The 16444-nt window shown below is 49.6% G+C and overlaps 1 protein-coding gene across 2 annotated transcripts in view; it reads right to left on the bottom strand.

Annotated features, from left to right (window-relative positions):
• Positions 1-16444, bottom strand: part of TRAPPC10 (trafficking protein particle complex subunit 10) — a 67790-nt gene that overhangs the window by 43565 nt on the left and 7781 nt on the right. For both annotated transcript variants that reach the window (XM_040483792.1, XM_040483791.1), the window contains exons 4-6: positions 8380-8576; positions 4048-4243; positions 2331-2442 (exon numbers count right to left, since the gene is read on the bottom strand). In XM_040483792.1, coding sequence (XP_040339726.1) covers positions 2331-2442; positions 4048-4243; positions 8380-8576 — 505 coding nt within the window. The remainder of the gene's footprint in view (positions 1-2330; positions 2443-4047; positions 4244-8379; positions 8577-16444) is intronic.

The raw sequence follows: 16444 nt of genomic DNA on the forward strand, positions 1-16444 counted from the left end.
ACAGGCACAAGGCAGCGCGCCCGGGCCACGAGGCACACCGGTGTCCCGCACCCAGGGGGTCACGAGCAGGTCGGGAGGCAACGGGAGACTGCCGGGCTCGGGGTCAGGGAGGCCCAGGCTCCGCGCTCGGCCAGCTCCGGGAGAAGGCTCGAGGCCTGGGCTGGGGCACGCTGTGCCGGCTCCCCTCTGCCCGGGCGCCGAGAGCAGCCCGTTCACGTGACCGTGCTGTCTGTTCTGTCTCCCTCACCCATTTTCACCCATCCTTAAGCCTCACGCCTGTCTCTAACTCAACCGTGTCAGCTACCTAAATCACGCTCCTAGAGGAAGGACAGGAGGCACAAAGAAGGAGTAGTAGTGGGGGGTAGAAGGTAAAAATTCTTGCCTGTCAAAACCTTCCAATTCTTCCAATGAGGCTCCCCAATTCTCACGGACAGCCCCAGACTCAAACACGGTCTTAAAGTAAGCATAAGAGCCCATGATAACTAGTCATTCAATCCATATGGCAAAAATTGAATCTATTCACTCACTCCAAAAGAGAGCGGTTATACCATTTCATGCTATGTCCCCACCGGGTATGACTCCGTGTCGGCACGCTGACGTTAGTAAACACCTCGAGTGCCAACTTACAACAGCATCCTTCACTGACCGGGATTTACACAGAGCTGTCCAAGTGCACACTCAGGGAGGTGCCCCCCCCACCCCCCCGGGAGCCTCCACCAGCAGGCCCCTCGGCCGGCCCCCTGCCTAGCATTCCCCTGGCTGCCTCTCACATTCCACTCGGGCCTCTGTGCCGGTGCCGCCTCCTCAGACGGCCTCCAGGACCACGCTGTCCGAGATCACCCAGCACCTAGCGTCACACTCTGCCCCTTCACCCACAACCCCTCCTGCGGCCCGCGCCCATTACACTGCCTGACGTCAAGTTGTTTATTCTCATTATCACACTGTCTGACTTCAAGCTATTTATTTTCCCACCGTAAGTTATTTATGCTTCCCCTTCGTCAACCCCATGAAGGAAGGGGTTTTGTTTTGTTCCCTATTACATTCAGAACAGCACCTGGTACATACACAGATCTCAATAAGCATCCACTAAATCAGTGAACAAAAATGAACAGTCTTATCATTGAGCTGCACAACTTGGTCCAGGCTTACTTTCGGATTTTAATTGGTCCCAGATTTATTTTAAAACTAAGAGGGCAAAGATTTTATGTGAAATATGCTCAAAGAGATATGTAAGATATTTAAACATGTATGATATGGATACATAAAATGTAATTTTGCCTCTTCTCAAAATTTTTAAATTTAATTAGTAAATATTTTGCTCTGGCTATGCTTACATTTGTGTTTCAGCAAAGTAAGAGATCCAAACCTGAACCTCCCAAACTTGGGTTTGAGAGAGAACGAATGGGTGGCGTTCATCGTTTCTAGAAGAAAGCCAGTGCCCGGGGCTTCAGCGGGCTGTCCCGGTACCTCATCGTCCTACAGGTTTTCTAGCAGACACCGCGGTTCCCCGAAATCACTCCTTTCGTCACACACCGTATCAGGGTTCTCTCGGGACACCCGACAAAGATGTCTGGCACCACATTGTTTGCGGCGGCGGGACTGGGGACAACCCAGATGTCCCACACCGAGGGACGCTCAGATAAACACTGCACGGCATGATGCAGCTAGTGATAGTAACAGCTCAAAACCTCATGTGCTAACTTGGGACGATGCCCACAGAGGGCTGTTACTAAGCGCGACAAGCTACGGACAAACGTCCACATGATGTGTATGATGCCATTTCCAGCAAAGCAAGTTATCAACCAAAAAACAGTGAGAATGATCAACGTTTTTCTCTGTACATGGTCTCGCTGTGCTAATTTTGTACTTCCAAAATAATTCAAGACTTTAAAATTTTAAAAGAGCGGTGAACACTCATTACAGTGGTGTCGTTTAAAACTCTGCAACGAGCACCCAAATATTACAAAGACAACTTGTCAACACGGTACAGGAGGCCCACTCTTAGGCTAGCAAGGAGGCACAGCATCGGAAGCATACCTAGGCAGCTGTAAGTTGTAGAGATGACTCTCTATACCTAACAAAAAATACCTTCTTCTTAAATGCTTTTATTTAAGATTCTTCTAACAATGAAAACGACCAATTCTCAATTCTCGTCTCACTTCCTATTAGAACCACAAAAATGCATCCTATGTAATTTGCATAAAGCAACAAACGGTGATTTAATTATTGGGGGAACAAATCATGGCTAAATAATGGCAGCCTGCAGACTACTTAAAAGTGAGGAAAACTATGCTGAGACTCGAGTTTGCTTCCACAAGTTCACTACTCACCCCCAGCACCAAAGTTGACGACGTACTGAGAAAACAGGGCGTCCAGTTCATCATACTGTACGAGGGCATCTTCGAATTGCTGCAGCATCTCAAACACAAAGGCCAGTTCCTCCTGGTGATCCAAACAAAAGTTTTTAAAAAAGCAAACATGTCAGTCGACTTTTGAAACAATGTGTAGCCAGTAAAGATTACAACGGAGAAAAGCCTGCGGCACTAAGAGTGACGCTCAGGCAGGGCGCGCCCAGGGGGGTCAGTCGGTGGAGCCGCCGACTCTTGTTTTCAGCTCAGGTCATGATCTCATGGCCGTGGGTCCGAGTCCCAAGTCAGGCTCCAAGCTGACAGCACGAGGCCCCCGCAGGACTACACCGGCCCGAGAATCAACCACTGCTCCCAGAAGCCCTGGCACTTTTTCAGAACGGAATTTAGAATCTAAGACCTTATTAGCACTAAGTGGGTTTACCGCTACCGGGAAGTCATCTTTTCTCCAGGCCCTGTCAGAGGACGGGGCGAGGAAATACAAGCGTACGTACGATCCTCACACACACGGATCTATATTCCTGATCTATCCATCCACCTGTCCGTCCGTCCATCCATCCATCCATCCATCCATCCATCCATCCCACCATGGGTTCACAATGGTATCTCAGAGTCCAATCTGACACCATTGGGTCCACCTAGATTCTCCCCCTCCGGGTTTATAACTCTTAGAAATCAAGTGTAGATATACTTGAAAGGCGAAGTGACAAGGCCATTGGAAAGGTCGGTAACAGGTCACTCATCCCGTGAACATGAACACACGTAATTCCCTCATGTGCGCCCGATCACCCAAATACCACTAAGACATAAGCAATAGAGTCAGAGATAAACATCAAAATTTCTAATCAGAATTGGTCTTTTATTTGTTCAAAGTGCATTATTTCTTCAGTAATTAACACACAAGTGCAATTTAAATATGAAAATTTTTTTTGTCTCAACATGGTGAACAAGAATAAGGAAACCTAAGGGCCACGTTCCTGTCACTCTTTGCAGTGTTAGAAAGGTTCACTGGAAACTAGCCTTTATCAGAACCCCAGATTATAAGTCAAAACTACAGGGGCGCCTGGGTGGCTCAGTCAGTTGAGCGTCCGACTTCGGCTCAGGTCATGGTCTCACGGTTTATGAGTTTGAGCCCCACGTCGGGCTCTGTGCTCACAGCTCAGAGCCTGGAGCTGCTTCGGATTCTGTGTCTCCCTCTCTCCCTGCCCCTCCCCCGCTCATGCTCTGTCTGTCAAAAATAAACAAACATTAAAAAAGATAATAATAATAAATCAAAGCTACAGAGGAAATAAATGTCCCCGGGGAGCCCTAATGTAATCGGTGCCATGCAGGCAGTAGGCATCTTTGTCCTCAGGATCAACACCACGGCGAGGGCCCCTCTGCCTGAGACACTTCCATGGCGGATACCCCAGAAGGCCCGAGATACTAACAAAACCAAAATCACTCTGAGGGACAAGGCCCTCTCGAAAACGGATAGATGCTGAGCAGGAGAGCTGACGGCAGAATGACCCAGGAGACCACCTCTGATCTGCTTCATGAGCCCAAAGACGGAAACATCTGTTAGCTACTACCTTGTCTCTTGGTTTTAAAAACTATGCTGATACGAGCGACCACAAAAAGCCTGCCTTATTTATAAAGGAAGAGAAGACGGAAGCGTCTAGTTCTATACTTAGTCCCATACCTGGACCATGAAATAGTCACAGAAGCTCCAGCCTGGCTCCGTCCTCTTCTCCCTCAACGTCCTCATGTCGTCCTCAAACTTGCCCAAGTTTTTGGTAAAAGACATAAGAAGTGAGGTCCTGAGTTTGGTCAGGAAGGCATTCCAGGATTCCTGAGTTCGAGAAGAGTCCTTCAAGGGGTCGGAGAGCACGACACACCTGCAGAGACACGAACGGACGGTCTGGAAAACACTCTCCGAGCACAGCACGCAGCCCAACTGCTTCCGCCCCTACTTCCTTCCTTCGTTAACCGCTGGCAACCACCAGGCAGATGCTGAGAAGCCAGATTAGGAGAAGGTTTCATCGTGAACTGGTTTAGCACCACAGGAGCAGCAGTGGTGCAGAACCCCGGCAGCGGGGGGGGTATATGATGAGTCGTCTCAGATCCGGCCTCCAGGGCCCCCTGGAAGGTAAGGCGATCCCCACACAACCAGCTCCCAAGCCTCACTCGCGCTGCCCACTTCACAAACGCCGCTGGTCCCCCGTACCTGACAGGACAGCACTCAGAGTTACTGGCATGGCACACGAGGGTCGTTGCGGCCTGCCCCGGGCCGGCTGCCCAGCCCTTCTCACTATTCCTAGCCAAGCCCACCCAACGTCTCGAGCTCTACTCTCTCTTCATCCAGCACATTCCCGTTCACCCTTCCAAATCCGGCTCGGCTGACGCACGTCCTCCCGGAACCTCTCCCCCGCTGCCCTATGACCCCACTACCCCGGCGGTGAGTGTCACGCAGTATACACTCCCTCTCCATAGCTCCGTCTCTCCCCCTGGGCCCTAGGCCGTGAGCTCCTCAAGAGCAGGGTTTAGAAGTCATCAGTAAATAAAAGCTTAAAGAATATGGCTTAACATGTAGGTATGATACAATTTCCCTACAAAAAGACTATCTGGGGGCACCCAGTGGGGGGACTCAGTCAGTTAAGCATCCAACTTCGGTTCAGATCGTGATCTCACAGTTTGTGGCTCTGAGACCCGTGTCAGGCTCTGTGCTGACAGCTCGGAGCCTGGAGGCTGCTTCAGATTCTCTGTCTCCCTCGCTCTCTGCTCCTCCCCCACTCGTGCTCTGCCTCTATCAGAAACAAACATTAAAAAATTTTTTTTTGTTTTAAAAAGACTATCTGTGGCACGGAAATACCAAAGGCACAAAATTACAAGTTTCCAATGGATTTGGAAAAGGCAGTATGTTCATCTAACAGGTTGGAAAACATAGATTTCTTTATCTTTTATGATAAAAATTTAGAAAGAAGATGAATAAACATGAACTCAGAAATGATTTTAAAATACTGATGCTGTGAGCTTCGATATTTCTCCGTGGTGAATGTGTTGCCTTATTTACTAGCAACTAGCAAAACGGACCGATTCTAAGTCTCCGTGTGCCATCACAGCCTTTGGAGGAAGGGCTGGACCTCTGGCATCACAAACCAGCGGACCAAAACGCGAAGCCCACGGCCTAGATGATCCACCAGGTGAGCCACCAGTACCAGGAAGAAAACTTAAGAATCAGTAGCTGGTCATTCCAGTCACTCCACCCCACGGGCCTGTTACCACGAAAGACAAGGCGTCCCGCCAGCTCATTCCTACAGCCCTGAAGGACTGACGTGTTTTATGCCCTGCATGAGCTGCGAGAGTCTATCGGTTCGGCCATGTATCCTCAAGGCATCCTCCAGCCTGGGTCATCATCGACACGTACCCCTGACTGTCCCCTAAAGCCACAGGGTGGATGGGGAAGGAAACTGCCGGCAAACGCCGACCGCCCAGATGGTCCTCGTCTTCCGTGAGCCGGTGCTTACCAAGCAGACAAAACGTTCATTACGTTCTCTCTCTTATTGTGCCTTCAACTTGCAGTTTCTAGATTTTCTTTTTCTAACAAAAAAGAACTGTGCTTCAGAAGTTCGCGTTAAGCCCAGGCGGTTAACTCAAGAGAGACAGCCCAGAACAGCTCACCAGACCGGCGGGCGCCAGCGTGGAGAAGGGCTCCTCGGCGTGCGCTGGCGGCCGCTGCCCAGGGCGGCAGGGAGCCAGAGGCCCGGGCCTCCACCAGTCACCGGGGCCGCTGCGAACACAGCTAACGGGGCAGCCCTCTGACCCTTTACCAAACGCCTGAAATACTCACCAAAAGCCTGAAAAATGCACAAATCGTTTGGGCCAAGCAATTTTCATTTTAGGGATTTATCCTAAGGAAATAACTAAGGACGTACACAACACCCGAGCCCAAAAGATGTTTACAGTGCTGTTTATAACAGGCGGTAACGTGTCTGTCCAGTAGAGGACTGGGTGAACAACTTCCAATACCATCTCTGCTATGGAGTGTTACGTGCTCACTGACAATAATGGTGGAGAAATACATTTATTGTTCACGGGAACATTTTTACAACGCATTAGGCGGAAAAAGCAAACACAAAATGTAATGCGTGGTGTATCATGTGCACACACACACACACACACACACACACTACCCGTGTCTAAGCGTGCGTAGAGAGGAAAAGGTTGAAAAACACATACCAAACACCAAGAGTTAAGATCAATTTTCGTTTTGCTCATTACCTTCTTCTAATAATCCTACAATGAACGTGCAGTGTTTATAATCAGAAATTGCGTACAAGATTAAAGTTAAAGAAAACAGAAAGCCACCGCAGGGCCAGGTGGGCCAATGTTTCCAAAGGCCAGAAATCAAACAGGCTAATACAACAACTGTCAATACAGATATTTCCAAATTCGAAGGTATGGACCCAGCTCTTCACTGAAAAAAATAATAAAGAACAGATTTGTTGAAGGTAGCTTGCAAATTAATGAAAATCAAAACGTTAGAAGGCATGTTTATATACTGAGAAATGCTGAAAATCTCAGGAAGTTGAATTTTATGTACAAAGAATTCGTCACTGAAGACAAGTTAGGTTTCAGTGGGCTCAGCAGGAACGTACTTTAAGCGATTAGATAAAATTACACCATAGCCTTAAAAGGAGTCAATGGGCACTTTGAAAAAATTATAGAATTCGAACATCTCACAGGCTTAGACCAATCTGCCCCATTACTACCAATTTATGTTCTTAATAAAATCCCAAAGAAACATGACCGGAAGGCCGTGTGGCCTGGCCGCTGGTGAGCCCCTCGGCTCCGCTGCCCCACACCCTGCTTCCCGTCCCTCCCCCCGACGGGGCCCAGAGCTGGGCTCCCTGCCAGCCTCCCGGCAGCCGGCTCCCCTTTCCAGAGCAAGTGAGCCCGCACAGCCAAACCACACAGGGAAAGGATCCTCAGTTCTGGGGTCTTGCTGACATGCTAAGCCGATTCCTTTGGGACAACTAACTCAGGAATAACAGACCGTAGGAAAAAAATCCCCCAAGTCCAGATGGCACAAAATTTCTCTAAGAGAAACCGTGAGCTCGACAATCTAACGTTTATCTCAAACTATAAGCAAAACAAGTCTGAACATCACTCAGCGCCCACAACTGTGTGGAACATAAAAAGGACGCCCACAGAGGCTCCTTCCCCTGAAGAACCGTTGATCCACCGGGGGGCCCTGACACTGGACGCGGTCACGGAATTCTAAGAGCGCGTGGCAGTGTCGGTCGGTACTCCGGCCACGGGCCCGGGGTTTCCGCCCGGGCTCCTCCCCTCGCTCCGTAGCCCGGCCCCCTGCTCCACTCTGAGCACCTGCCACCGGGGCGACCACAGGTGTGGCGACGCAGGCGCAAAGCAACGCCCGGCCCGCCCGGCCGTGACACCACACCGTCGAGCAGGCACCAGGAAGTCCGCCAGCCTGCCCGGCGGGGCCGTGGCACCGCCGAGAGGGAAGTGACCCCCAGCAGCCAGAACAGGGCCGGACAGAGCCGAGCACGGGGAAAGGAAGTCCACGCGACACAGCGGCCGCCGCGGTTTCGTGGTTCGCTTTTGAAGATTCTAAAGATACAGTCGGCATTTCAGGATTTTGGTTCTTAGGAACTCCGAACAGGTGTGAAGGTAAACACACCCACCACAGGCTTAAGGGACCCTCCCGTACACAAGGACACAAGGTGTCCCCAAGCCCTGGCCACACCAACACGCGCCACGGATCCTCAAAGGGAAGCCACTGTGCAGTCTCTCCCGCCGCGGTCACCGGGCAGCACGCCGGGGGTTACAGCTGCCCGTGTTTCACCCAGCAGACCGGGAGCTCCATGAGCGGGGACCCGGTGTGCAGCACCCCCACGTGCTGACGTGTCAGGCGCCCCGTGCACTCGCTGAGGAAGTACCCCTACGCAGAAACCAGCCATCTCTATCACCCAGGGGTCTGCCAATGAGGTAAAATTAAAGATCCACTTACCTGTCACTCTGTTTATTACAAAAATCATTTCTTATTTTGTCCACAATAGAAGTTCGGGGAAGGATGTTGGTTTTGTTTTTTTTCTTGGCATCATTTTCAACTACCACTATGAGCCAGTCCACAGAGCTATGAGCTTTCAGAACATTCTGCCACTTGGTAAGGTCGTCTTTTACCGTAGCTTTATACACTTCGGTATCCTAAAAATAAATAAGTCACCGTGAAGGAAAGTTAATCAACGCCCTTTAATTTAACAGCAACACGTGTGTACTAACAGAGAATACATTGGCCGCCGCGCTTTATAGCTTCGCGATGGGGCCCTCCACGCAGAGCCTGGCGCCTGTGGGTGCTCTGGGCAGGCCCAGGGATGCCGAGGGAAGATGGTTCCAGTGTCACAGAGGAAGAGACCGAGAGAGAGAGCCTAGTAAGCTGCCCAAGGCAACACAGTCCACTGGGTAAGTTGGGACTTTAAAACTCAGGTCTGGGGCGCCTGGGTGGCTCAGTCAGTTAAGCGTCCGACTTCGGCTCAGGTCATGATCTCACGGTCCGTGAGTTCAAGCCCCGCGTCGGGCTCTGTGCTGACAGCTCAGAGCCTGGAGCCTGCTTCAGCTTCTGTGCCTCCCTCTCTCTCTGCCCCTCCCCTGCTCATGCTCTGTCTCAAAAATAAACATTAAAAAAAAAAAAATTAAAAAACAAAACAAAACTCAGGTCTGCTATGCCAAAGGCCCTGTGCACACCAACTACGTGATGAGTCCCATCCTGGCAAGTGCCGTGTCAGTGGGGCTAAGCGGCCCCCACCACCACCCGGCTTGGGACCTGCAGGCCAGAGGCCGTGCACCTGCAGGAAGCCGGATGCCCGGGCCCCTCCGGGCGCCTCCTCCGTAGCCCCTCAGCCCTCTGCCGGCGCCCAGAACCCCTCGAAAGCCAATGCCACTTGCAGGCCACATGGGGGCGAGGCAGCCTCAGATGCAAACCCAGGGGAAAAGGACAACCTAGGGCTTCCTGAAAGCCATTCCAGTTCACGAGGACCAACAGGGGAGCCGTCCTGCTCCTAAAGAGTCAACACTACCGGACTCAGAGATGCACACGCCGGCCTGCACAGAAAGCCCACGGGCCGGCCTCAGCCCCTCCACAGACAGGCGGAGACACAGAAAGTTTACTTGCTATCAGCGATGGTCTATAATTGCCCTTATGCTCCATAAATCCACTTGGCAAATTCAGAGTGAAAAATCTAAAACCAACATGCTTCACTTCCAAATCGGACAAACTGTAATTTTTAGCTATTATTTATAAATACATAGATTTTCCCCTTTTTTAATAGAAAGATTCTTTGTTATCCTGCCCATACTTTCTCTGGATTTTTTAGCCTCTCTAGATAGAATATGCTAAAGGGAACGAGCCATGAACAAGAAACCTCAAATTCTGCACCCAGCCCCTCCTTTGGTTTAATCAGTAAGTGAAAAGTTCCAGAAATCAGTACTTATAATTTTTAGTCTGATTTTTAAAACCTCCGTATCCTCAGTTTACATTACATACAAATACAATCTGGAAAGATCTTTTGCTGAAAAATTAACAGGAAAGCCATCCCGCAAAGACCGGTTTTCTGAGACTCCACGTGCCCTGGAAGGTGTTCCTACGCCGCAGCCTCCACAGAAGGGCAGCTCCCGGACTGGATGCTCCCACTCCACGCTGCTGGTGCTCTGCCAGGCCAGGGGCCTAAGTGCATCACACCTGCAGAGTGAAACCAAAGGCCACAGACACCCCGACCGCTTTGAAATAGGCCGCCGCCACAGGGCTGGGACCAGGCACCCTCTGCCCAGCCCAGCCCTGGCTCCCAGGTCTACAAACCAGGGGGGGGCTGCCACACCCCCTGAGGGGACACCAGCATCCCCTCTCGGGACACTGTGCTTGGGACAGAGACCTCGCAGAGCAACAGGCAGGGCGGAGTCCCCCGAAGTTCTGGGGGAGATGAGCAGTGGATAATCTGGGCCATGGCTTCCAACAGTGAGCAAACCCCGCACATTACTAAAAAGACCCGGTGACCGTTCAGAAGAGCCCAGGCTGAGCCAATGAGATGAAGGGTGTCTCCAGAAAGCAAAGCCAATACAGGAAGAAGCCACTGGCAGGGAGGGTGCAGAGTGGCCCCGCCCGGGGAACCAGAGCCATGCAGGGCAAGAAGGGTATCAGAGTGCAAGATGTGACACCCCAAGAGAGACGATGAAGGCTTGGGGGCTGGCTGAGGTGTCAGAGGCCCGGACGGCAAAGAGGGCCTCCCTGTTGGGGTGACCTCATCTGGGTGTTGTGGGTCAGCTGAGGTGAGGAGGGAAGCGGTCCTGTGGGGAGCATCAGCCCCAGGGCAGGGAGAGGGCACCTGTGGGGGGAGAGGAGCAGGACAGCAGTGAGAGAACGCTCAGTGACAGCGATTATTCGAGTAAGCAGACATACGCACGACAAGGAGTGCCTGGCTTCTCGGAGAAGGAAGTCGCAAACGTGGAAAGGAAAGGCACCAGGACTGCAATCGGAACGTGCGTGTGTACACGTGTGTGGGGGCGGACACGCCTGTGCACACATACGTGCTCCAGAGCAAAGGGCACGTCTAGTCCAGGGCTTGGTCTCTAAATACCATTTCCCACTAGAAGGAACCAGTGCTCCCTGGAGAAGCGGCTGACCCCGGGGCTCAGGCAGGGAAGGGACGAGCTGACCTTGGCACGTCTTGTGTTAGGGAGAGCTCCGAGAACAGGGACATGTCAAAAGGTCACAGAAGCCAAATCTGGGACAACGTGAGCACTCAAAGTGATACTAACAGTAACAGATTACACTCCCCAATTCGAAGTCAACGGGTGCAGACGGGACCTCAACCGATAAGCAGGACAGCTGCCTCCAAACACGGTGAAGTGGCAGGGGGCAGACCGACCCAACCACCGGAAACAACCAAAACGCAGAGAGGGAGACACGGGAGGCGAGCCGTGCAGCGGGCCAGCCGAGTGCTCGGAGCTCCCAGGCGCCCCGCGCGGCGCAAACACAGGGCCCCGGACGCAAAGGCCGTGATGTCACAGGTCAGAGGTCAGGGGGCCCCTGGAGAGAGCGCTCAGAGGGGCTGACCAGCAGAGGAGTGTACAAACTACCCAAAGCCAGGAGAGACCCATCCAGACGGGACCCAACACCCACAGGGCCTGGGATCAGGGCCTACTCCCACAGACCACGCTGGAAACCTCCGAATCCGCAGGGCATTGGGAGGAGAACTGAGGAAGGAAGGAGGAATTAGTCTCAGGCTGACCACTGTTTCAGACCCCCAAATCATGAAAGCAATAGCTAAAAGGATCTGAAGTAACTTAATTACGCAAAGCTGAAGAAAATGTCTAGAATTCCAAGAATGAAAGACTCACGATGTCTGGAATCCCATAAAAAATTGCCAAGCAGGCAAAGAAGTAAGAATATATGATCCATGACAAGTAGAAACATCAACCAACAGAATGGATGTGGCAATGACACACGTAAGAGAATTAGCAGACAAAACCATGAGAACCCTTACTGCGGCCATATCCAGTGTGTCCAAGGAAGCAAAGAAAAAACTGATGTTAAGCTTCCGCTTAACATGGAAGATAATTGTTGAAAAAGGCAAAGACCCCTAAGGATCTTCTAGAGCTGAAAACCACGGCGTCTGAACTGCAAAATACCCTGAGTGGGGGGTTACGAGCAGATTAGATACCACAGACTGAACAATTAGTTAACCTGAACACACAGAAGCAGAAACCATCCAAATGAGACAAAGAGAAACACTGCAAAGCCATCAGCACAGTGTCCCTGAGCAGTAGGGCTTCCAGGGGCCAATATGTGAGTGACTGGGGTCCCCAGAGGAGAGGAGAGGAGAGGAGAGGCAGGAACAGAACAAGTAACTACAGTAACGACCAGAAATGTTCCAAATTTAAGTTAAAATTACAGACCCACAAAGCCTAAAAAAAATCCACGCACAAGAAACATGAGGAAAAGCACACCAGGGCATATCACACAAGGTTTAACACCCATGAAGAGAAAAAAAAAAATCTCAAACTGCAGAAGGGGGGAAAAAAAAAAAAGTTTATGTGAAAGTAGCAAAGACTCCTCATGGGTCACAATGTAAATCGAAACACAGCGGCTGTCAGAGCAGAATTGTACATGCAGTAAAATATTCTGCAAACATAAAGACTTGCTCAGATCTGCAGAAACTGGAAGGACTCTCCCCTGTGCGCCAGAAAGGGGGGCAGGCACCAGAAGTGGTAACTCAAAGAGAGACTCATCTCTACGATGTAAGTGTATGAGGCAAAACCAGTAACAACCAGCCTGGAGGACGGCAGGGACGGCAGGGACCAGCAGGCAGGTGCAGGCGCACACTGGCAGGAAGGAGGGATGCCCAGGGTCTGCACCACGAACCGGAAAGTGACTGCTACAACAACACGGGAGTTTCTCTCTTCATCCTAAAATTCCAATTATGATCACCTTGCCCCAGAAAACTTTCCTTAATAGATAATAAAACCAATGCAAAACAACCGCAAAACACGGGCTCCCTACTAGGAAATGTAATTTTCAGAGGGAAAAAAAACCCCTCATTCATAACGTCTACGAAAACTTTAGCAATAAAAATGCAAGAATTAGGGAAAACATTAGAACACGTGACTGAGGGCATAAAAAAAGGGCAGAGACGATGGAGAATAAAACCACATTCCCAGATGGGAAGCTTTGCGATTACTAAAATTCTTCCCCAGTCGCCCGAATTGACTCAAGGCGATCCCAAGCAAACCCCTCTGCTCTTTCCTTTTCTTTTCGACCTCTCCTCCTGTTCTGCGTGGCTTTGTGGCAAACTGCTACAAGGCGACCCATCCCCTCTCTCTGCTCACACATCTACAGTCTACACAGCATGGGGCACCCAGCTCCTCTGCCCCCCCCCCCCCCCCCGTGGCGCCTGCAGGCTGCGGACAAGGCAACAAGAAGGCGATCGTTGCCGGAGTGCAGGGACTGACGCTCCCCAGGTGGCCTTCCCGCGGGGACACCTGACTTCCTCATGGAATGGTGGCTGGGGGAGCACCTGGGGAGCTCAGTCAGTTGAGCGTCCAACTCCTGGTTTCAGCTCAGGTCATGATCTCGCGGCTTCATGGCTTTGAGCCCTGTATCTGGCAGAGCCTGCTTGGGATTCTCTCTCCCTCGTTCTCTGCCCCTCTCCTGCTTGCATTGTTTCCGTCTCTCTCAGAATAAATAAATAAACTTATTTAAAACAATTTATAAAACAAAGAACGGTGGCTGGGCTCTGAGAGCAAGCACCCAAGAGGACACCACAGAAGATGTATTACCTTTTATGACTTAGTCTCAAAAGTCACAGTGTCGGGGTATCTGGGTGGCTCAATCAATTAAGCATCCGATTCTTGACTTTGGCTCACAGTTCCTGAGTTTGAGCCCCGCATCGGGCTGTGCGCTGGCAGCACAGAAGCGGCTTGGGGTTCTCTGTCTCTCTGTCTCTCTGCCCCTCCCCCGCTTGCTATCTCTCTCTCTCAAAATAAAAAATTGTTTAAATATATATTTAAAAAAAAGTCATAGTGTCCCTCCTGCCAGTCAGATGCCCATTCAGATTCAACTAGAGGAAACACGACCATTTTTCCTCTCGATGGAAGAAAGTCACTGCCATGTGGAGAAGAGCATGGGGGACGATGGAGTATGTGGATACAGTCACTTTTGGAAGATAAGTTTTGTACACTAGCAAGGGCATTTCTCTTAAAAGAACCCATATCAATACATATAAAAATAGAATTATTACAAGTCTGGCCCTGGCACAGAATAGACAGGAGTTAACAGAACTGAAGTGTCCAGAATACTGTGCATACGTGATGCTGGTTTCAAACAAAGGTGACATTTTCAGTAACTGGAAAAGAGACAGACCATTAAAACATGACGGTAGACCAATCTGCTACCCACTTAAGACTATAAAATTAGACCCTACACCCCCACAGCTCCCGCCACTCACAAAAATACCTTGAAGCTATACAGATCCAAGGATAAAACACAAATTATAAAATTATTACAAGATGGGGCGCCTGGGGGGCTCAGTCGGTTGAGCGTCCGGCTTCAGCTCGGGTCATGATCTCACGGTCCGCGAGTTCGAGCCCCGCGTCGGGCTCTGTGCTGACAGCTCGGAGCCTGAAGCTGCTTCGGATCCTGTGTCTCCCTCTCTCTCTGCCCCTCCCCTGCTCGTGCTCTGTCTCTCTCTGTCTCAAAAATAAATAAAAACATTAAAAAATAATAACAAATAAATAAATAAATAAATAAAATTCTTACAAGGAAACATAGGAGAGAACCACTTATCATCTTCAGACAGACAAGGCCTTCCTAAACATGATATGCTCTACTCAGAAACCACTTTTTAAAATGACAGATTTCACTCCATAAAAACTGTAATAGCCACGAACCTATGCACTAAGTGATACGTGACCCGTCGACGCAAAACAGAAACTGCAGATGCCACAGACACGTACCAACAATAGAAGACTTCGACCTACTGCTGTCCGCTGAGGCAGGGTGAGTGGACAAAACATTGAAATATAAATGACACAAACAGCAAATCGGTAAGGCAGCTCTTACGGATCTACATTTAACGTTACAACCGAAAAAGCAGAGAGGGGTGCCTGAGGGGGGCTCAGTCAGTCAAGCCTCTGATTTCGACTCCGTCAGGATCTCATGGTTCGTGAGTTCAAGCCCCTCATGGGGCTCTGTGCTGACAGTGTGGAGCCTGCTTGGGATTCTCTCTCTCCACCTCTCTCTACCCCTCTTTGCCCCCCTCTTTCTCTCTCTCCCGCTCTCTCAAAATAAAGAAACATAAAAAACTTAAAAAATTAAAACATAAAAATTAAAAAAGTGAAAATACATTCTCAGACACACACAGAATACCCACAAAAACTATTAGGTCACAGAGAAAAAATAAGTTTCATAAAGCAGAAATATTATAAACAACACCCTAATCACAATGCAATAAAATCAGAAGTTTTAAAGTAAACATTTTAAAGAATTTCTTTCTGGAAATAAGAAAACTTCATGTTAGGGGCGCCTGGGTGGCGCAGTCGGTTGAGCGCCCAACTTCAGCCAGGTCACGATCTCGCGATCTCGCGGGATCTCGTGATCTCGCGGTCCGGGAGTTCGAGCCCCGCGTCGGGCTTTGGGCTGATGGCTCGGAGCCTGGAGCCTGTTTCCGATTCTGTGTCTCCCTCTCTCTCTGCCCCTCCCCCGTTCATGCTCTGTCTCTCTCTGTCCCAAAAATAAATAAACGTTGAAAAAAAAAAATTTTTAAAAAAAAAAGAAAACTTCATGTTAAACTATGAGGTAAGAGAGGCAATACAAACAAACAGAGAATTTCTGAAAAATTACTGAATACTGGGATTGAAATTCCTATCTTTAAAGACCTGTATTGTTTATATTTAAAATGAAAATAAATGTGTCCCCAACTAGCCCCCCAAAAAAGAAAACCAAAACCTAGAAAAAGAACAAAGTAAACCATAAGAAAGCAAAAGGAAGGAAATAATAAAAATGAAAGCAGAAATTAATAAAGTAGCAAACAGATGAATAGTGTATCAGAAAATAAAACCCTGCTTCTCTGGGTAGAAAGAATCATCAAACTACAAACTAATAGCTAATTTAATCAAGGAAGAAAGGGAGAAAGTACAAATATACAAAGAAATAACAATGGGGAAATAACTATTGCCACAGAACGTATTTTCTTCTTTTTCTTTTTTTTTCTTTCTTTTTTTTTTTTTTAGTATTTATTCATTTTTGGGAAAGTGCAAGTGGGGAAGGGGCAGAGAGAAGGGGACAGAGGGTGCGAGGCAGGCTCTGCACTGACAGACTGACAGCAGAGAGCCCGACGCGGGGCTCAAACCCACAAACTGTGAGATCGTGACCTGAGCCCAAGTCGGACGCTCAACCGACTGAGCCACCCAGGCACCCCGCCACAGAGCATATTTTAAAGCCAAAAAAGACCACTTGGCGCACCCCAATGAAATTAAATTTTATAACTTAATTGAAATGCAGAATTTCTAAGGAAAAGGTAGTT

This window comes from Herpailurus yagouaroundi, unplaced genomic scaffold (genome assembly GCF_014898765.1).
Source record: "Herpailurus yagouaroundi ecotype Mexico unplaced genomic scaffold, PumYag 162, whole genome shotgun sequence".
NCBI classification, from domain to species: Eukaryota; Metazoa; Chordata; class Mammalia; order Carnivora; family Felidae; genus Herpailurus; species Herpailurus yagouaroundi.